At 43.4% G+C, this 23,323-nt stretch overlaps 1 protein-coding gene across 1 annotated transcript in view; it reads right to left on the reverse strand.

Annotated features, from left to right (window-relative positions):
• The window catches only part of LOC135203684 (transient receptor potential cation channel subfamily A member 1 homolog), a 117,277-nt gene that overhangs the window by 38,142 nt on the left and 55,812 nt on the right, over window positions 1-23,323 (reverse strand). Inside the window, 10 exon segments of the mRNA XM_064233583.1 lie at window positions 4,686-4,829; window positions 5,272-5,414; window positions 5,739-5,991; window positions 6,558-6,754; window positions 7,402-7,558; window positions 7,651-7,778; window positions 7,900-8,019; window positions 8,190-8,321; window positions 8,893-9,048; window positions 22,383-22,600. Of these exon segments, the coding sequence (XP_064089653.1) occupies window positions 4,686-4,829; window positions 5,272-5,414; window positions 5,739-5,991; window positions 6,558-6,754; window positions 7,402-7,558; window positions 7,651-7,778; window positions 7,900-8,019; window positions 8,190-8,321; window positions 8,893-9,048; window positions 22,383-22,600 (1,648 nt within the window).

Genomic DNA, 23,323 nt, shown 5'->3' on the forward strand with positions numbered 1-23,323 from the left:
GCAAGCTTTCAAGCCAAACTGTGCAATCAACTTGTTTAGGTGAGCGCCTCTGTCAGATGCACTGATCCAGCCGGATTTGATGCTAGGGGACACGTCTTGCAAGTCTCTTTAACTCTCTAGTGGATGACGGAGACAGCGGTTCTGGAGTATGCTCATGAACCGCTGTATAAGGTCATTGCGGAGTAGTTACTTTTAAAGCATGCAATATGCTCGTACGGCTTTGCGGTTACTAAGAGAAATGGGCAAGAAGCATGTTCTATCCGAGGCTACGATCAGGCACGAACCCAACAGCTTCTGGCTTCCTCAATCTAGGGTGAGATCTTCCAGCTTCGGCAGTAAACGAGGTTCAGAATGAGGCATCACATTTTAATCAAGCATCAGATTGCGTTGGGCATCCCTTTCAAAAGGATATTAAGAGTCTTCTTCTCCAGTTTAGGACTAGGAAAAGTCAAAGAAGGTACCAACCTTCCAGTTCCGCAACAGCACCCTGTGCTATTAAAGCTGTACTAATTCAGCAAGTTCCCCAACCTTCATCTTCTAAGACTCAGCCTCGCAACAGCCTCAATTTGTCTCCCTTTCGCCGTCGGCTAGCAACAGGTTACCCCCTTTTTTCGTCAGAGTGGAGGGGAAACGGAGCCCAAGGGCGAGTAGAGGTGTAATGGTCAGGGAAAGGACCCGACCCATCATCATCTCAATGAAGTTCCTCAAATAGGAGGCAGGCTGTATCTCTTTTAACATCGTTGGGAGTTCAGCAGCTGGGCGGAAAACTAGTAATCTATCTATCAGCATCCAACCCAAGGGTTGATGGATTACCCCAGGGACCCTTCTCCAGAAGGGAGCAGTCTCCAGGACAAAGAACTTAAAATTTCAAAGTCGTCTATTCAGTGTCCCAAGAAAGGGACCGACCAAAGGTGATCTTAGACTTGTCCCGTTTTTAAACTTGTACCATTCCTTGCGACAAGTTCTAAAGGCTGACCATCTCTCAGGTAAGGGCTTACTTCCCCGTCCCCAGGGGGCGTCACCACCTCTATAGGTCTTACAGACGCCCTATTATCATGTTCCCGACGGCTCAGCACTCCCATCCACCCTTCCTGGGCTTCAAACTAGTTAAAAAGAAGCTTATTTTCCTTCAAGGTGATGCCCTTTGGGCTGAATATAGGCCCCAAGGGTTTTTCACGGAAACTGGCGGAGGTAGTGGTGCAGGAGCTAAGGTCTCAGGTTTTATTGGTAGTGGCGTACCTAAAACGACTGCTAATCTGGGAGGGGATGGTCAAAGACAAGTTTAGGAAAGCCATGGACGGGGTCCATATCTTTCCTGGAATTTATAGGGTTCAAGATCAACAGACCAAGTCCCGATTGGCCCCAGAATCCAAGTTCAGTGGCTAGGTTTCCATTGGGGCTTGGATTCACACAACCTTTCCATTCCATCGGGAAGGGATGCCCAAGGTAACAAGCCAATTCTTAAAATGCAAAAAGGCTTCGAGAAGGAATCAGGAGACGATCCTAGGCTCGCTCCAATTTGCTCAGTCACAGACGTTCGTTGAAAGCCAAGCTCAAGGACATCATCGAGTTTGACGTTCAAGGCCAATGCCAAGTGTCGTGAACAAGTTCGACCGGCCTACCCTGTTCCCAAGGAACGTCTACGTCCATGGGCAATAGCCAAAGAGTTACAGTTGCAGTTCCTCCCCCGTCCCTACTGATGCATACAGTCGCATCACTATCAGGTTTGGGGAGGTTATTCACAGCACGACAAGGTTCAGGAACTTGGTCAACCCTCAGTTCCAAAAGCTTCACATCAACATCCTGGAAAAGCTATGGCAGTGTTTCTGAACCTTAAAGAAGCTCCGTCCTCCGAGGAGACTCCATATCAGATTGGCTCTCGACAGTGCAGTAGTGATACATGGTATAAACAGAGGTGGTCCAAGTCAAGTCATGTGAACACACAGGGTGATAGCAATTTTTTCTTAAACTGACAAGACCTGCATCTATCGGCTACCCATCTGGCAGGAGTCCACAATATAGTAGCAGACGCATTGTCCCGGTCAGTCCCCCCTGGAGCCAGAATGGTCACTGACCAGGAAACCTTCGAGAGAGGGTTTGTAGGAGAGTACCGGGTCGAAAGTAGATATGTTCGCTACAGGGGCAAACCACAAGCTGCCTTGTTACGTAGCCCAAAGTATGGACCCTCTAGCATACGCTACGGGCGCCCTGAGTATAGATTGGAACCCAGTGGAGGGTTATTTATTTTCCTACCCTCCAGTGAAACCCTCTCCTGAAAGGTGTTGCACAAGTTGAAATCCTTCAAAGGTCAGGTGGCTCATAGCTCCTTACTGGCCCAAGAACAATTGGTTTCTCCTTCGCCTAGAACTAGGTCTTCATCCTCACCCTCCCCGGGCCCCCTTGAGGCTGACGCAACAAGTTCAAACGGTGACTGTGTTCGATTCCTCAGGTCTTCACAAAACCCTATCTTTATGGATTTCATGAGTTTTGCAGGTAGGAGGGTAGGGGACATTGATCCTCGAGAACATTCTGTTCTTGGAGTCAGACAAAAGAGAATCTACACTTCGCCAGTATGATTCAGCAGTTAAACAATTGCCTACATTTCTCAGGAAATCAATGTCAAGTAATGACAATGAACGTGACTATAACATTCTTCAGGCCTTTATTCGAACAAGGCTTTGGCAGTTGCCACAATAACAACCACTAAGTCAGCTCCGAAAAAGATTTTCTTCTCGGGTTTGGTATAAATCTAACTGAGTCTTATTTCACCTCAATCCCAAGGGCTTGTGCACGCCTGCGGCCCATTCAAAGGCCGTCGTCAGTGTCATGGTTTCTTAACGATGGTCTCGCAGGTTAGAATCTAAAACAGACAACTTCAAATGTGATTGCCAAACCCTTTTGCGTAAGGCACTGTTTTTTATTAAGTCTGGCTTCATGGTGCCAGAACATCGGAGATGTCATCTTTATCTAGTGGCCAAGGGCATATAGAATTCCTTCCCTCGGGTTACGTGTTGCTTTCACCAAATAATTATTTTATGGCTAAGAATGAGAAGCCCTTTGGTAAGGCGATCCCCTTGGAAGGTTGTTCCGCTTCCGCAACATCCATCTTTATGTACTGTTAAAACCCCTAAGGACTATTTATCTAGCACATCTACCTTTTCCGAAGGCCCCCCCCCCCCCCCCCCCCTCCTTTTCATGTGGGGCGGTGGTGGTACCATATCCCTAAAGGGCATTACGCAGCAGTTTTTGTATTTACCAAGGAAGTCAGCCCAGGGTCCTTTCCAAAGCGCGTGCTATTCGGGCTATAACAACTTCTGTAAATTTCTTCAAATATATGAACTTTGATGATCTGAAGAAATATACTGGTCGGCAGTCGCACTGGTTTTCCAAAGCTTTACCTTAAGTCCTTGGAGGATCTTAAATATCAGGCAATAGCTGTAGGGAGGTCAGTGTCTCCTTGCAACATCAATATAGTATTTGTCCTTGTCATATGAATATTTTCCATTATGCCAGTTTTATTAACATCCTCCTATCGCAGCAAATCTCTTTGCTTATTTCACTTGGTCTATGGTGTTAGTTTATACAATTTAATATTCTGTTTCATTTCAGAGTGATGTAGCTTGGTGTTTCTCTGGTACAATTTCACGGGAGCGACACGGCTGAGCCCAGAAAAGGGATTTTGACGTAGGAAAAAATCTATTTCTGGGCGAGGGAAGCCGTGTCGCCCAGTGAAATCCCCCCTGGTTTTTCTTTCCCCTCCCCTTTGCAGTGCACCAAGCTTCATTGCTATCGATAAGTATGACGTCACAGCCGCCTTCAACGGGGTAGCTAGGTGTGACCTATGGGTCGGCTCCCGTATTTAGGGTCTTTTGATGAGGAAAAGGCTAATTGGAGGGGTTGCTGTGGTAGTGTTTAACACTCGCCCCAGTTTTTATAACCGACACCTTTTATATAGGTGAGCGAGTCAGAGGCTTCTGACATGTCCAATTTAGCAGTTCTCTGGTATTATAGCAAATATTTTACTAGAAATAGTGCTAAAGCAGACATATTTCACTCGCCCAGAAATAGATTTTTCCTACGTCAAAATCCTTTTATATCCTAATGCCCTCCAAGTCCTTTTCATTTGTACTTCTACACATAATTCTATCCTTTACCTTCTGAATTTACCTTTAAAAAAAAAGCAACTGTATAAAGCAAAATAATTTCCTAGTAGATTAGGTCAAGCCAAATAAATCAGGTTTATATCAAGAAAAGTCTATTATATTGAGGGCAACAGAGAACAACACTGACTATGATTAACTGTCTCCTTTAAAATACAGGAGATGAGCAATTATATGTAAATAAAAGCTGCTACTTATAAACCATGTGAAGTACAACTTGCATTGAAAAGTTGGTCAATACACTGACAAATTTTCGGTTACATAACCTTAATAAAATCTTCCTTCATATTGTATCAGTAACCAACTTCCTGGATCTTGTTAACCATCAGCAATCTCGACATGAACTTAAGTGCCATTAAAGTTACAGTCATAAATTATAAATACATAAATCAGAATCCCCTTTGTGTGGTAGTAATCTGTATTACATATTTCTCTTCATCCAAGATCCAATACTGTAATTATCAGTGAATAAACAGGGTTACAAAAATACAGAGGATAGAAGTGAAGTATGGAAAAAGTGCCTACTTGTCAAGGACAGATTCTGCAACATCTGGGAATTTCCTTATGAGCATCCTCAGAGGAGTGATGCGCCTGCCTTTGTGGTCCTGCCGTACATTTTTTAGGCCTATCAGCCATTCTGGGGATTTTACAATGGCCATACAGACATCTCTGTGAGTGAGGACAAAGAAATATGAATGCCTAATAAACTAGCATGTAAAGAAATGTTCAACTGTAACAGTAATTACAAACTCATAATTTTTTTCATATGTACGTACATATTTATGTAATTTCTATTTATGCATTTAAAAGTCTTATAATGTGAAAATCTAAAGTGAATGAGGTAAATGTACCATTGAATACAAGTAGCAAATAGGAAATCTGAAGCCTAACACTGTATTCCTGTCAAGCTACATTAAAAAGACCAGGGTTAGCTACACTATTAGTTTAAAAAATACTGAATGGGTGCACACAGCTAAGATAATATGATATGAGGAAAAACTCACGTTAATCATATGATACACTGTAATATATCTCCACTGTTAAAAATGATAGCAGTTTCAATCATTTTTATACTCAAAAACATTTTCAAAGTTTTATATATGCAACACACCTTCTGCCAGCACTGATGGCTAGTTCCAATGCATTTCTTCCAGAAGCATCACAAGCAGCTAAGGAAGCCCCTCGCTCCAAAAGCAAGCGAGTGACATCTACATGACCTTCCTTTGCTGCTAGCTGTAGTGGTGTGGTTTTAGTCTGCAAAACACATTTTCTATCATTTCCACACAAAATAATTTATGCCATAATATAACTCAAAACTATTAATAATAAAATAAAATCTTTTACTATCATCATGCTGGCCTGAAATATTTGCTCTTAATCAAACCATAACTTACTAATAAAGTATACTAAAACTCTAGTCAAATTTGTGTCTTATACATTATTATGCTGTTGGAAAAAAGTTGGCATCAGTTTAATGGAGTAAGAGTGCAGACTACTTTAAATTTTAAGCTTACCTAAATAAGAAGTCTATCTATCACAAATACTAGTCTCATGTACAGTAAATTAAGCATAACTCACTTTATCTAATGGATCTAATGGAGCATCATAATCTAGCAAATGGTGAACGCAGAGCACATGACCCTTTGCAGCAGCACAGTCTAAGGGTGTCCACAGTGAGGTATTTCTAGCTTGTACGTCTGCTCCTGCTGACAACAGAACTTTAACAACGTCATTCTGACCATGAAGACATGCTAGATGTAAAGGTGTGTTAGATTCTTCATTCTGATCAGATATGAGGAAGTTGTATTTTTTTACTAGTTCACGAACAACTCTGGAAAGTCAAAGACATATGGTAACAAAATACATTTTTAGTTTCTGCGAACACATGCAAAAACAGAAGTACTAGGATAAGAGTCATTTTGATTTTAAGCACATGTTGGAGATATTTATATCAGGCAAAATACAAGTAACTTGTTATTAGTACGATAGAAAATTAAATAAATATGGTTTATTTTTGTTTTGATACGCTGCTTGGTTATCCTCGGTTATCTAAGTGTTTCTGTAATCCCACACTGATGTTGCAAGGCATTCAGATAACATGGACTTTAGGAATGATGATGTTATATAATACAATGGATTACAAGAAGGAGCCTCATTAAATTTGAATTAGTAAAGAAGGTTAAGAATATTTTATTCTAAAAAACTATATTTTCCTTTAATACAACATATTTTTGTTTTGATGTTATTCTGAAAATTTCACACTGTAATCCATTGATGACTCTTGTTTATAATACCCACCCTACAATCAGTAAAAGCTGCATAACATTTAGGGTAGTGGGGAATATATGCACAGAAACAACCTAAACCATAGAAATAAAACCACAGTACAGTACTCACTTTACTTGGCCTTCTTCTGCTGCTATATGGAGGGCAGTTTCTCCATCTTCATTTTTGTTATCAATTTTGGATCCAGCACTGAGCAATGCATTTATTATTCCAACGTAACCATGAAAAGCTGCTATATGTAAAGGCGAATTGTCCGACCGATCACTCACATCTACTAATTCTGCACATACCTCGTGCTTTAATAAAACCTGGAATTTTAATAAGGTCTTTTTTCAGACAGTGTACCTTATTTAAACACAAAATTGTCTGATTTTACTTTTATATTTTCATGCTGAATTTTCCTTACTACTAAATTTTTCATGCTGAATTTTCCTTACTACTAAATTTTTCATGCTGAATTTTCTTTATTATTAAATACATAACCAAGAGTAACAAACGCGCATTCAACCTGTCTAAAACAATAAAGCTCTTAACTTATTCCACTACAACAAGAATTTTATATTCATGCTGACTTTAAACAGCCATTTTCTATTAACAAATTGCAATCATGATTTAATGTGACATTGCTTATGAAGCATACATTCATAAAATACATAGACACCACCTTGCTTACGAAAAAGCTACGTTCCAGACGGCTGTTTGTAAGTTGAATTGTTTTGTAAGTTGCTTACTGTAATCTTCGTCATGTCTGTTTAAGTACAGTATGACATAAAGTCAGTACAATGCTGTACACAATACACTAAACATACAGAATAGGTGCACAAAACAAAACTTGTTCGTATCTCTGAATGCTTATAAGTTGAATGTTCTTAAGTTAGGTGGTGTCTGTACATCATTGGCTTTAATTATGAGTAATATATATGTATATATTCAATGAATACATATTTGAATATACCTCTAATGCTTCTAAATTTCCCTGCTCTGCACACCAGAAGACAGATGTTTTGTCTTCTTTGTCAACTGCCTCCAAATCTGCTCCTCTTTCCAAAAGCATCTGTACAGCTGTTGCCTGCCCACAACTTGCAGCCATGAGAAGTGGCGTAAAGGAATCCCTGAAATTCAAAAGTGCACATTTATTGGTCATCAACTTGTACAAAACATATTTACTGGACTTCACAAAACAGAATGGATTAAAATTCCTTACTTGTCTCTCTTCTCTATATTAGCACCAGCATCTAGGAGCACTGAAATAGCTTCTGCCTGATTGTGGTATGAAGCTCGATGCAATGGAGTCTGTTGATTGCAGTCCACACATTCTAGTCTTGCATGATTCTGTCACAAGAAACACATCAATTACAATTTTACTTCTAATTCGTTAATTAGACAGCAGTTAATTTTCTTCCTGAGCTTTACTGAGAGAAACAGATCTGAATATCTAAAGCCTTTCTCTTACCTGCAAAAGCAACTTTATGAGATCTGTGTCCCCAACAGCTGCGGCAGCATGTAAGGGAGTTGCCATGCTGTCATTCATGGCATCTACATCAGCACCAGCTAAAATAAGCTTTTCAGTTATCTGTAAAATATAAGGTATATAAGCTTCCTAAATACAGGCGATACAATCTTATAAAATATATTTACCATTCATTCCTTTCATATTCTTTATACTACTAATTGACATCATCAAATCATTTACAATTTATTCATTCATCATGAACCGATATGATGCCTCTTCATGTTTCTAACCTTATAATGCCCATTATTCACAGCATGATGCAGCGCAGTTTCCCTTTCTGTATCACATTCTTTTACTAATCTGTCAACCATCTTGCTTCCCCCAATCGTGGAGGCAGAGTTTAAGAGCAATTCGACTATTTCCTGAAAACGGTAAAATGACAGTATTTCTTAGTAAAAGAAATAAGAAAACATCATCTTTCTTTATATCAAATCCTTGGAAAGGTCCACTATTTGGCAGTCCAACTCTGATCACTGAATGACAAGGGCAGTATTTTTTTCAGTTGGTACGAGACCTTTTACCCAAGGTACTATAATCATTATTGTCTGCAGCTTATGCTAATTGGTTTCCATAATTAGGAATACAAAACCCAAAACATTAATTCAAAATACTCTTCAAATTTTTTCATTTATATATTCTTGTAAAAATGAAAAGGCAGGCTTTAAACAGCATAAATAAGGCTCCAAACTGTGAAAAAATTTGGCAGCAGTATTGATGAAAAACCTGTCATTTATGAAGAAAAATTGTATTCAAGTTAAAAACATTTAAGTAGTACTTCATTTAAAAAACTGGAGCACACTGTCATTATCAATACTGCAAACTTAGCAACAGATACACTTTACAATCAAGATTTTTTCTGTTCCTAACAGTTGGCATGCAAATCAAGTTGCTGAGACAGTAAATATTCATCACTCACAAACTGCCCACACTTACTAAATTGCCTTCCATTGCTGCTCGGTGAAGGGGAGTTTGAGCAGACTCATCTTTGGACAGCAGATTCGCACCAGCAAATATAAGACGCCGTGCAATGTCAACATAGCCATATGTTGAGGCTACATATAAAGGAGTCATCAGCTGACTATCACGAGCCTGTAAAGAATTTTGCATTAGTTTATTTTTCAAAGTAGAAATGTTTTTACATTTTACGTCCATTATGGTAGGAACAAAATTTTAATAGCTTACACAAAGTTTTCTTCAACTAAACACAATACAACATTTTAATAGTTTGCACCAAGTTTTCAGTAAAAATGATATTGTTAAGATACAATGAAGTTTTATACATACTTACCTGGCAGATATATACTTAGCTATAGACTCCGTCGTCCCGACAGAATTCAAAACTCGCGGCACACGCTACAGGTAGGTCAGGTGATCTACCATTCCCGTCGCTGGGTGGCGGAATCCAGACCATTCCCGTTTTCTGAGCCAGATTTTCTCTTCCACCTGTCTCCTGAGGGGAAGCTGGGTGGGCCCTTAATCGTATATATCTGCCAGGTAAGTATGTATAAAACTTCATTGTATCTTAACAATATCATTTTTATACATGCAACTTACCCGGCAGATATATACTTAGCTGATTGACACCCTTGGTGGAGGGTAAGAGACAGCTATATACATAAAAAAAAAAAAATTTTAATAACGGGAAACAACAATTGTTGTAGGATATCAATCCTTGGTTCTTACCTGTTTGGGCAGAAGACTTCATGATTACTGTCATTTAGTCTGCATGCCTCAAGAGCTTCAGCAAGGTAAACAACCTATGACCGAACAGCCCTTCTGGATCATGTCAATGGGGGCTAGCCCGCTTACGCGACAGAACCTGCATGGATCGTACCAATGGGGCTTACCCACTTACATGGCAGAGCCTGACCTGTATCTTATCATGGGGGCTAGCCCTCTTACATGACAGAGCTTTAGGCTTTACATAATGCACAACGAGGAGACCAAAAGTTAATCCCGACCACCTGACCTTCCTAACCCTGTTAAATCTAGGAACTGAAAGGGGTTATTCCTATACCCTCTTCCAGACAACCATAAAAACCAAACACCATAATGTTAAAATTACATAAACTAAACTAATTAGGATTAACCTCAGCTCCTCCTCCCAGCACTAAATCCGCGGAAACATACGCTCCCAGTGAAAAGCACTTCTCATAAGTAACTCTCACATCCCTTAGATAATGAGAGGCGAACACCGAGTTACACTTCCAATACGTGGACTCTATTAGGGCTTGAAGGGACCACGTTTTATGAAAAGCCATTGAGGTTGCTATGGCCCTCACTTCATGTGCTTTCACTCTGAGGAGCTTAAATTGTTCTTCACCACATTTAAGATCGCTTCCTTAATAATGTCTTTAATGAAAAACGTAAGGGCGTTTTTTGAAATCGGTCTTGTCGGATCCTTGACCGAACACCAAAGACTTTCTTGCGTACCTCCCAAAAGAGACTTTCTTTGTAAATAAAATTTTAGCGCTCTTACTGGACAAAGGGTCTTCTCCTGTTCTTCCCCCGTAAGAGAAGAGAGTGCTTTCACTTCGAAGCTTCTAGGCCACGGTTTTGATGGGTTTTCGTTCTTGGCTAAGAAGAGAGGTTTAAGAGAGCAAATTGCAGCCTCCTTCTTAAAACCCACTCTGCCTTCTAACGCTTGAAGCTCACTCACCCATTTTGCCGTGGCTAAGGCGAACAGGAATAGAGACTTCCTTGTCAAATCTCTAAAAGAAGAATTATTGGCAGGTACGAATTTTTCAGACATAAGATAATGAAGCACTATATCCAAGTTCCAACTGGGATTCTTATTATTCTGACTTTTTGAGGTCTCGAAAGACCTAATAAGATCATGTAGGTCCTTATTGTCCGACACATCCAGACCCCTATGCCTAAAAACCGAGGCCAGCATACTTCTATACCCCTTGATCGTAGATACAGCTAGGCCACACTTTCTTCTAAGGTAAAGAAGAAAATTTGCAATAAAATGTCGGTTAATAGAAAGGTACTCGGAAGAGGATACCTCATGCGTCCTGCACCATCTTCTAAACACTCCCACTTCGACTGGTACACCCGTAACGTGGATGGTCTCCTGGCTCTTGCGATTGCTTTTGAAGCTTCTCGAGAAAACCCCCTCGCTCTAACGAGTCCTTCGATAGTCTGAAGGCAGTCAGACTTAGAGCGGGGAGGTTTTTGTGATACCTGTCGAAGTGGGGTTGTTTGAGAAGATCGTTCCTTAGTGGGAGCGATCTGGGAAGATCCACCATCCACTCCAGCAACTCTGTCACCCAATCTAGGGCTGGCCAAAAGGGGGCGATCTAAGTCAATTTCGTTCCCTCTGAGGAGGCGAACTTCCTTATTACTTCCCCTACTAGTTTGAAGGGGGTAAAAGCGTACCCGTCTATTCCCTTCCAATCCATGAGGAGGCCGTCTATCGCTATTGCTCTTGGATCTGCGATCGGGGAGCAATAATTCTCCAACCTCTTGTTCCAGTTGGTTGCGAACAAGTCTATGTTCGGCCTTCCCCATAACCCCCATAACTGATCGCACACTTGAGGGTTGAGAGTCCATTCGGTGGGGAGTACTTGGTTTCTTCTGCTTAGCAGATCCGCTCGAACATTTCTCTCTCCCTGAATAAATCTCGTTAGCAGAGAGATCTGTTTCTCTTGCGCCCAAAGCAACAACTCCCTCGCTGTCTCGTAAAGGGAGAATGAATGGGTCCCCCTTGCTTCCTGATATACGCTAGGGCTGTCGTGTTGTCGGAATTGACCTGAATGATCAATCCTGAGATCTGTTTTTGAAAGTGCACGAGAGCTAAGTGAATGGCTTTCAACTCTTTTTTGTTTATGTGCCAGGACACCTGAGCTCCTTCCCAGGTTCCCGACACTTCTTCCGAACCCAACGTTGCTCCCCACCCTACGTCCGACGCGTCTGCAAACAACGCTCGGAGAGGGCTCTTTATGTGTAAGGATATTCCTTGACCAAGTTTCTTCGGGTGTAACCACCACCGAAGATCTTGCTTGATATTGTCCGTGATCCTGAATGATTCTTCGAGGTCCTGGGAACTCTGATCCCAGTTCTCCTTCAGATAATACTGAAGGGGTCTTAGGTGCAGTCTCCCTAGGGAAACAAACTGTTCCAACAAGGATATGGTTCCCAGCAAACTCATCCATTCCCTCACGGAGCAATGCTCTTTCCCTAGAAACACTGACACCTTTGTAAGGCAGCGTTCTATTCTCTCTGTTGATGGAGACGCTAGAAAACCCCGAGAATCCATCTGAATCCCCAGATAAACTATGTTCTGCTGGGGATCCAGCTGGGACTTCTCGAGGTTGACTAGGAGTCCCAGTGACTGCGTCATCTTTAATGTTACCGAAAGGTCCTCCAGACACTGATCCTTCGACTTTGCTCGTATTAGCCAGTCGTCCATATACATCGAGATCCTGATCCCTTCTAAATGTAGCCAATGCGCCACATTCCTTAGGACACCCGTGAAGACTTGAGGGGCCGTCGACAGTCCGAAGCAAAGCGCTCGAAATTGAAAAACTCTTCCCTGTGACATGAATCTGAGGTATTTCCTTGATGCCGGATGAATTGGCACATGGAAATATGCATCTTGAAGGTCCAGGGATACCATCCAGTCCCCCTGACCGAAAGGAGCAGAAGAGAAGAGCAGAAAGTACAGAGGAAGAGGTCTCCATCGAGAACTTCTTCTTGATCACAAAGACGTTCAGCGCACTTACGTCCAAAACCGGCCTCCACCCTCCCGAGGCTTTTGGTACCAGGAATAGACGGTTGTAGAAACCTGGGGAATGGAGATCTTGAACCGGTTCTATTGCCCTCTTCTGCAACATAAGTTCTACTGCTTGCAGGAGAGCTTGACTCTTGACAGGATCTTTGTATCTCGCTGTTAACTCCCTTGGAGTTCTTGTTAAGGGAGGATATTCCCTGAAGGGGAGGAGGTATCCTCTCTCGAGGATAGAGAGGGTCCAGCTGTCCGCCCCTCTCTTCACCCAGACTCTGGCAAAGTTCGAAAGTCTGGCGCCTACCGCTATCTGGAGGACTTCTTCATTTTGCCTTCCCGGCGGGTCTCCTGGAAGGTCTTCCTCTGGTGTCTGGTCTTCTACCTCTAAAAGGGGTTCTTGAGGAGGAAGAGGCTCCTCGAAAGGGCTGCTGAAAAGGTGCTTTATCCTTCTTTTGAAAAGGAACAGCAGGCTTGAACCTCTTTGCTGACTGTGTCAGTAGATCCTGTGTAGCTTTACCAGCTAAGGATTTTGCTATATCCCTCACCGTGTCCTGTGGGAAAAGGTGGTTAGAAAGTGGCGAATATGGAATTTTTATTCTAAAATTAATATTAATAATACTTACCTGTATAATTTATCTAGCCCTAAATCCCCAAAAACCACACCAAAATTTACCACATTGGCAACCCTGTTACCTCCTATTCTGTCCGCCAGTTGGCAACACTGTCGTTGACAGATACAAAAACCTTCCCTCAAATCAGTTGTGATAGGCAGATCGTGGGGTAGGATGGGTGGGACTAGATAAATTATACAGGTAAGTATTATTAATATTAATTTTAGAATAAAAATTCCATATTAATAAACATTACCTTAATATAATTTATCTAGCCCGATTAACCACATTGAAAAGGAGGAGGGAATCTGAATACAATTTCCCCTTCGGACAGAATAGGAGAAAACAAACAAAGAAATATATATCATAGGCAGTCAAAACTCAACCCAAGGTCTAAGATACTAACAACTCAAAGTCTCCTACCATAATGCCACCAAACTGCGGTAGCACAGGACAAGGAGTAAGTGCATAGTCAGTCCGTCTGTACTAAAGTCAGGTGACCGACCAGGTGACCAGTCAGACGAATTGCGGACAGCAAGGCTGTACCCTGAAGACTATCAAGCACTATTCTTTCCCTAAAGGATGAGTGTCTGGACTGTCTGGGCGATTCAAAGCTAAGCAAACCTTGGGGGTGTATCAACGCAACCCGACGTCGCCAGCAACGAATCGGCTCATGAGCAACTCCTAACTCGAGCTTTCTGGTGCCAAGAGAAAGGAGCGCGGAGCAAAAAGGCGATTCAGTCCCGAAGGACGAATGCCCGACAGTCCAACCTGGTCTCAAGTTACACGATCATCGGGGGTGTATCAACTCAACCGACTTCGTCAACAAGAAACTCAGGTAGCAACCAAACGTAAAACAGGAAGACTACCTAATTCTCCTGTCTGACGACCTGTGCTGCCATCACCAACGGGCCCAAAGAACGAAGGTCGCCTAGAACTAGAGAAATATCCCTCAAGTAAAAAGAGGCAAAAACAGAATTAGAACGCCAAGTCGCCGCCTCAAGCACCTTGGCGACTGAGACGTTCTTCATAAAAGCTACTGATGTAGCAACTGCTCTAATACTGTGTGCTCTCGGCGTCTGGTCTTCCCCAGCAGCCGAACCACCAGTTTTAACCATCAGATCTCTGAGAAAAAAGGATACACCATTCTTTGAAATAGGTCTCTTGACATTTCGGGTTGAAACAAACAGATGACAGGACGACCTGAATGTCCTTCGTGCGGCGTAAAATAGCAAAGAGAGCGCCCTAACAGGGCAAAGAACTAATTCCTCATTTAAATTACCAACAAAGTCGACCAGCGACTTCAGTACGAAAGACCTGGGAATGGATTATCAGACGATTCAGTCTTTGCGACAAATTCAGGAAGGTATGACAAAATCATGTCTTGTCCAGATCTGGCAACCAGAAAAGAGAGTGCTTGCAGTTCACCCACCCTCTTGGCTGTAGCCAGTGAGACAAGGAAGAGTGTCTTAGAAGAGAGGTTCCTAAATTTGGCAGAATTCAGAGGCTCAAACGGAGGGAACCTTAAGGCTTGAAGGACTCTGTTAACGTCCCATGTCGGAGGCGAACACTGCGGCCTGGGTCGAGATAGGGAAAAAGATCGAAGTAAATCTCTAATGACATAAGATGAAGAGATCTCAGGGAGCCTTGCCTTAAAAACATAGGAAAGCATAGACCTATAACCCTTAATGCACGAAGGTGACAGGGCCCTGTCATGATGTAAATGAACTAAAAACTCCGCTACTTTTGGTAAGGAAGGTCTAGAAATTGAATGTCCTTGAGACTTACACCAACGTCTGTAAACCGACCATTTAGCCTGATAATTTACTCTGATTGATTGCCGTTTGGCAAGAGCCAACTGTCGCGCCACTCTGGAGGAGAACCCTTCGTGCTTGGAGAACCTCCTGACAGTCTCCAGGCATGAAGATGAAGCATGTGGAGCCTCTGATGGAACCGATGAAAATGGGGTTGTTTGAGAAGATCTGGTCTCTGTGGCAGGCGAATGGGGGGTTCCACCAGTGCTTCCAGAAGGTCGTAAACCACTCCTTCTGTGCCAGAAGGGGGCGATCAAGGTGAGATCCAGACGCTTGGTTGCCCCTCACTTTGTTGAGGACTGACCTCACCAGAGAGAACGGAGGAAAAGCATAGGCTTGAAGTCCCTCCCAGTCCTGCAAAAGAGAGTCTGTCCCGGCACTCTGAGGAGTCTGGTAAGGGGCGAAGGAATATCTGGCACCGAAAATTCAGTGGGGTGGCAAACAGATCGACTGTGACAGGCCATTTCTTCCTGAGGCTGTCGAAGACTTCCTGGCAAAGTGTCCACTCCGACCCTTGAACTTCGTTCGTCTCGACAAGGCGTCTGCTAAGACGTTTGTGATGGCCCAGGATAAACTGAGGGACCAACGTAATCCCCCTGTCTTCTGCCCAACACAGGATTGATCGGGCTTCTTGAGTGAGAAGATCCGACTGTGTGCCGCCTTGGTTTCTCAAGTACGAGACTGCTGTGGTGTTGTCGACAAAGATCGCGACAACCGACTCCATCAGTTGTTCCTGAAATGAAAGAAGGCCTAGGTACACTGCCCTCAGTTCCCTCCAATTTATTGACATGATCCTCTCCTCCTCTAACCAAAGGCCCGAAGCGGCTTCGGAGCCAAGTGTGCGCCCCAACCTTGATCCGAGGCGTCCTGACCAAAACATTAGGTCTGGAGGAACCGAAAGAAGAGATGTCCCTGACTTGAGGCGGTGAACTTGCATCCACCAACGGAGATCCTTCCGACATTGTGGAGAAGAGGCGACTTTCGTGTCCGAGATCCCATGACTGGCGAAGTGTCGACTGAAGGGACCTCATTCTGAGACGACCTCCGGGAACCAGTTGGATGAGGGATGACAAATGGCCCAGGAGAGACCTCCAAAGAGAAACTGGCTGCGTTACAGAGGACAAAAATTCTTCGATCAGACTCAGAAGCTTGTCTATCCGTTTCTGAGCGGGAGAAGCCCTCAAAATCTGGGAATTCAAAACAATCCCCAGATAAGTCATGATCTGGCAAGGGATTAGATTGGACTTGTCGAAGTTGACACGAATGCCCAACTCGACACAAAGAGACAGGACTATCTCCCTCGACCGGAGACATTTCTCTAGAGATTCGGCCTGGACTAGCCAATCGTCCAGATACCGAAGCATCCTTACATTTAACTGATGCAGAATAGCTGAAACAGGAGCCATCACCCGAGAAAAAGACCTGTGGAGCAGTGGTGAGGCCGAAACAAAGGGTCTTGAACTGGAAAACTCCTGAGTCCGTGAAAAACCGAAGGTAAGGTCTGCTTCTTGGATGGATGGGGATTTGCAGATAAGCATCCTGCAGATCGATGGAAATCATCCAGTCCCCCCTCCTGACGGATGAAAGAACAGTCTGGACCGTCTCCATCCTGAACTTGGACTTTAGAATGAACTTGTTCAAAACCGAAAGATCTATGATGGGGCGCCAGGCACCCGAGGCCTTTAGAACTACAAACATCCGAGAGTAAAACCCAGGAGAAGGAGGAGCTCGCTCTATGGCATCCTTCTCCAAGAGGGCCGAAAGCTCCTTCTCCAAGGCTTGACCCCTGATTGAGTGAGGGGAATAACTGCTGAACTCGAGAGGACGATTGGAAAGTGGAGGTCTGGAAACAAAAGGGATCTCGTAACCTTCCTTCAGGACCTCCACCACCCAAGCATCCACCGCTCTCGCCCTGCCAAGCTGACCAATGGCGGGAGAGACAAGCTCCTACTGCGGTCTCCAGGCGAGGTGATGACTCCTACTTCCGAAAATTCTTACGTAGAGACAAGGAAGAAGAAGAAGAAGAAGAAGAAGGTCCTCCTGGAGGTTGAGCTCTTTCTCTGCCCTTAGAGCCACGCCAAGAACCTCTCCCGCGTTTCAAAGGGTGAGCACCAGAGGATGAAGTAGAGGCACCCAGCAACCTGAGATGTACTCTGGAAAAAAGAGCCAGAAGGAGGTTGTTGGGCTGGAGCAGAAGGTACAGATCTGGTCCTAAACTTACGCTTACTCCTTGAAGGAACGGGAGGAAGACCAGAGGAAAAAGCTCTTGATAAGGCCCAGTGAGCTTGGGAAGAGGCATCACCTTGATGTTCCTTCAAAACCTCAGAAAGCACAGAAATATCGAAAAGGAAATCGCCAAAAGGAGAAGAGGACAACAGACGGGTTCTCTGAATCTCCGATACAGAGGAGGGTAACTGGCGACAAATACAGGTTACGCCTTAGAGAAACAAGAAGGCCTGCATTGAAGCAGCAAGCTCGTTCTGATGTACAGAAGCGATTGAAATGGATGAGCAGAATTTCTCAAAAAGAGGAGCATCAGGAGGAACAAACCCGGAGTCCTTGATATACATTAAAAAAAAGCCCTCCGAGACCCACATATTGAAGGATTGAGCTTCTTGTAAGGAGCTCATAACAGACTCCATAGCAATAAAAATCTTCAATTGAGACAGAGACCGAAGCCTTGGAAGGCAAGGGTTGACTTGAAAGTCGGACAAAATCAGGATTTGGCTTGGGGGTCGAGAGAATGAAGAATCATCCGCCAGCCTGGTAAACTCCTCTCCGGTGTCGTAGAAAGAGAAGAGAGCTTCTCTTCCCTTCCCCGATCACCTTCGAAAGTTTAGTGGCAACGTCCGCCCTCACTCTCACCGAACCTCTGGGCAAAGGGAAAACGTAAAAATTCCCGTGACCGGGAAGGACCGTCAAGAAAAATCCCTTCTGTAATAAACGAGGCGGTGAGGCTGCTTCTGCTCTTTAGGCCTCGCCTGAGGAAGAAAACTCAAAATAAAATAAAAAAGTTTCTTGAATTCTACATCATGACATCCATTCGAGGAAACATCAATATCACACGAATCCGCGTCATCATCATCGTCAGATCCTAACTTAGAAACTTCCCCTGAAGTAAAATCCTGACGACTAGCTATCTTAGGTCTGACACTAATATCCCTTCCCCCTTCTCCTAAATAAGCGCCCTTTGGCACTGTTACGGGACTAACAGGGGACACGTTGGGTAAAGATTCGTTAGGCACCTGCCCGGACCGGATCCCCCCTAGGCCTTCGCCACGACGGGGTTCACAAGCCGGGGTATCTGTCGCACCGTTACCCATGGTGCTGTCGACAGGCACCTGACGAGGAGCTGGAAAATGAATCTAAAAGAGTGTTAGACATTCTAGTAAAGGCTTCTTGAAAATTCTCTGACAGATTGTTAAACTTAGCTGAAATATCTCTATCTAGACTAAGCTGTAATTTCTTAAAATTCTGTTTCCAGGTAGTTTCCATTGCCAAAATCTTTGAATCTACATCAGAAATAACTTCACTAATTACCGGTTGTACAGGGGGCAAAGCATCAATTAATTCGGAATCGGAGTCGTACGATACCGAAACCGAAGAGCCAGAAACCATGAAGCGCCCAAGTCAAAGAATTCGTTAGATACAGTTCTAGCAATCGATTTCTTTTTCTCCCTTAACCGATCTTTTAACGCTGCAAGATTGTTTGGCGTTTCATATAAGCAGTCATATCCTCGTCAGACCAGGGCTTACATACGTCACAACGAGAAGTCAAGTTACAAACCTGTCCACGACAAGAGCTACAAATGTCATGGGGTTCATACTCCCTGCCACTCATCCTTGTCCCACAAACCGGGCAGTTCCTGATGTTGCTGGCAGAAGGAAGCATCGTAATTTCTTGGCAATACCATTGTAGAATTGGACAGGTCAGTAGTTCCGGGTCGCGCAAAAGTTCGTAATTTAGGATAAGAACCACAACAGAAATCAAAGTTAATTCACTATTTCGTGATGTAATGCTTGAGTGGTAATTCACATAAAGTCTCATTTAACAAATAATGAAAGCTTTAAAGGCACAAAAATGTTTAAGGAAATTTATAAAGAGCGGCCGTGATGTAAACAACACGGGCGCTCGTTAACAACTGATTTGAGGGAAGGTTTTGTATCTGTCAACGACCAGTGTTGCCAACTGGCGGACAGAATAGGAGGTAACAGGGTTGCCAATGTGGTAAATTTTGGTGCGGTTTTTGGGGATTTAGGGCTAGATAAATTATATTAAGGTAATGTTTATTAATATAGTAAGGTCGACCTCTGTAGAGAGATACTGACTTGGACAGGAAAAGGAACCGTACTGCTCTCTTTTTCAAACTCCCGATCCAAAAAGGGCAGCCACTTCCACCGAACCGTCCATCACCGCTCTGTCCAGACAAGATAATACACTCGATAATTCCTCCATATTGACAAATTCGGGATCTTGGGCTCTCTTCGCAAGGGCTCCCAAAGCCCAGTCCATAAAATTGAATACCTCGAGTGTCCTGAAAAGTCCCTTTAGGAGATGGTCCAGTTCACACATCCCCCACGTAGCTTTTGCTGATAGTAGAGCGCGCCTCCTTGACGAATCTACTAAGGAAGCGTAATCTGCGTCTGCAGATGAAGGCAGTCCTAAGCCCATAGGTTCCTTGGTATCGTACCATCTTCCAGGTTTACCCGTCAACTTTGAAGGAGGGCATGAAAAATCAGTCTTGCCCGCCTCTCTTTTATTCTTAAGCCATTCTCCAAAGCCTTTGAATGCTTTTTTTCATACTAAGGGCTGGAAACGCATTTTTACAAATGAGGATGCTTTTGGAGGGGACTTCGTGCTGGATAACAAAGATCCTGGAGAGGGCGGATCCGCTGGTTGAAGCTTATCTCCGAACTCCTGCAACAACAACAAAGACAATCTCTTATAATCAGAGACTACTACATCCACTGGTAATTCTTCATCCGAGACTTCTTCTAAGTCTCCGGCTGTAGGAGATCCTTTCGGAGAAGAGCGGTTCTTAGTAGTCGAGGGACTTCTGTCAAAAGAAGAAGAACGTCGCCCGTGCGACAAATTCTTGCTACTACAAGGCGCAATAGAGCTCGTAAACGCATGAGATCTCCTCTCAGGAACCTGTTTCCTACCAGGTGAAGGGCTCCTACTCTCAGAAGAACTCATAAAGTGCGAAGGGGTCTTACTCCGACCTAAGCTCCTACAAGGTTCCTGGCGCCTGCTCGACTCCTGACGCCTGCTCGACTCCTGGCGTCTGCTAGACTCCTGGCGCCTACTTGACTCCTGACGCCTGCTCGACTCCTGAAACTTGCTTGATTCCTGGCGCCTGCTTGACTCCTGGCGCTTGTCGTGACTCCTGGTAGGCTCTTGACGCCTCTCACTAGACTCCTGGCGTCTGGTAGGCTCTATACGCCTGCTATATTCTTGGCGCTTACTAGGCTCTGTCAACTCCTGGCGTTTGAAAATATCCTGCTTCTTAGGCTCTTGACGCCTATCCTGATCCTCAGTAGAGGAGTCCGACTCCTGACCTCTCCGAAAAGACGTAGCTGATCGTTTGCTCTGCGAGCGGCTACCGCTGGGAACTTTCTTCCTATACAAAGGAGAGGATCGCTTAAAGGGAGAACGAGAGTGTCTCTCAGGTGACGAGCGCCTGCTAGAGTGAGAAACCTCTCTTCTACCAGGAGAAGAAAACTTTGATCTCTTCACTGGAAGGGAGGAGTCTTTCCTTCAAGACGAATCCGTATGTAGAGCGCCTACCAGGGAGGATATTTGTTCCTGTAGATTAAGCAGGAAAAGTTTAGGTCGGGTGCTTGAGGCGCTGGAGACGGTCTTCTCGCCTTCTTACTACTCGAAGGAAAATTCTCTGGAAAGCGCTCAGGGCTCGAATCAAAAGCGTCTCCTTTCGGCGCAACCCACGATCTCTTCAGCGGACGAGACTTCGAAGCAGAGCTCCATCCACGCCTAGACGAGGAGGAGTCCGACGCAGAAAAACACTCTTCCAGGATGCCTTTTCTACGGCTATCCAAGGCAGCCTGGGTCGTTACTTCAGGATCTGCGAAAGGGACGCCTGATCGTTGGGGATGCTCCACATCCTCCCTGCGGCTTTTGACATTCCTCCTCCCCTGGTCCTGGGAGTTTGGAAGCGGTCTAGGCCTAGGAGCAATGCGGAGCCGATCAGACGCCCCCTCCACTGCACTGGGGTCACTGTATTCACTGACTGGGATCTCATTCTTTCCATTTCTGAAAATGAGTCCTTAGATTCAACGCAGGGAGAAGGGGCTGAGGTTATGGGAGAAACATCATCTAGCTTGTTAGTTTCTATTCAGGGCTCAAAAGAACAGGATCTACTCGAGCTTCTAGCTGAAGCTTTCCTAGCTCTATCCTTCTCTCTTTTCTTAATATAAGAAGCTAAATCCTTCCATCCTTGCTCCGTAAGCCCTTCACATTCAGCACAAGTTCTATCAAATGCACATTCAGAACCTCTACATTTAATACAAAGTGTATGAGGATCTACCTCTGCTTTAAACAACCTAGTTCTGCATTCGTCCCTTGCACACACCCTAAACTTAGGTGTTACCTTAACTTCAGCCATATTAATAGAAAAAACCAAATCCAAGTCCTAATCCAGTCCAAAATAAGCGAATACCAATCCCGAGAACAAACAAGAGTACTTCACCAAATGAGTCCAACCAATTCTCGGCAAATGAGCAGAATTCCAATCAGGAGAGACCAAACAACAGTTGTTGCCGGCCTCAGCGACAGAGAAAATCTGGCTCAGAAAACGGGAATGGTCTGGATTCCGCCACCCAGCGGCGGGAATGGTAGATCACCTGACCTACCTGTAGCGTGTGCAGCGAGTTTTGAATTCTGTCGGGACGACGGAGTCTATAGCTAAGTATATATCTGCCGGGTAAGTTGCATGTATAAAATTACCAAACCACAAACCTTCAAAATGACAGCAACTTACATATTAAACTTAAGTTAAGTCACTCTGGGCTAAAGGTTTTCATGTAAAATCCACTTATAATCTCAAGCAAATAAAAATCATGTAATCTACTCACATTCTCAAGCAAATGAAAACATTAAAATAAAACATCCAGCTCTTGTGAAAGTGACCCTATGCCAAATCAAATTTCCTTGCATTCCTTAAAAGACATGATTTGAAATATTCCTTTAGTGTGACACAACGACCTGACACCTAACAAAATATTGCGACATTTGATTCCAAGTTCACTTACTTCAACCAAAATATGTGGGCATTTTAAAAGATCCCTGGCAGCTGGGTCATTTCCTCTCATAGCAGCAAAATGTAGGGGTGTCTGGCCATAGACATCCTTTGCATTAATCTCTGCACCGCTATCTACAAGGAGTCTTATGACAGAGTTTTCCTCAAGACTTTCGTTGCTGATGCCAGAGATGGCAGACTTTATGGATGTAACTGTCAGCTGATGGTGGTCTGTTAAAAAAATTTATTTTTACAAAGTGTCTAATAGCAAGCTCAAGTTATTGAAAGTAGGCTTACATCTACTATACACTGCAAAATTCAATTAAACACAATACTGTAATATAAAAGCATATGCTGTACATAATTTCCCACAATCTGCTAAAGCTATTTTATGAATAAACAAAAATATTCATCATGAATGATATTCAAAATTAGTATTCCATGAAAACTGGAATGCATCCAGTCTACTCTGTACCTTGCAAAATATGACAAAATAAAGAAAAAAAAAAGGATCAACATAAAATTTTCAGTTCCCACTAATACATACAGGATCTCGCCCAATGCAAATTTTTTTTTTGTTAAATGTCAATTCAAAAGATTATAAGGAACAAAAAATAATGCAATCCAAGCAAATTCCTTCAACATGATCTGTGGCAGGTCTTTCATCACACTCATACATACATGAAAAGCAGCAATACAAAAGCAACTGCATGGAAATCTCCACATGACAATGCTGCCTTTCCAGCTAAAGTGTACTATTACAGTATACAGTATTACATACATCATAGAACCATGTACAGCACTGCATTCTAAACATAAAAGAGGGAATGATTTTATTTCTCTAAAAATGTAGAAATGAAATTTTCCTAATGAACAACAATCACCAAACGAGTGGAGAGAGTTACACACTAAAAAAATTTTCATCATGGTTTTTGTTTTTTAATAGTTTTATCA

The sequence above is a fragment of the Macrobrachium nipponense genome, chromosome 36 (assembly GCF_015104395.2).
Source record: "Macrobrachium nipponense isolate FS-2020 chromosome 36, ASM1510439v2, whole genome shotgun sequence".
Taxonomy (NCBI): domain Eukaryota; kingdom Metazoa; phylum Arthropoda; class Malacostraca; order Decapoda; family Palaemonidae; genus Macrobrachium; species Macrobrachium nipponense.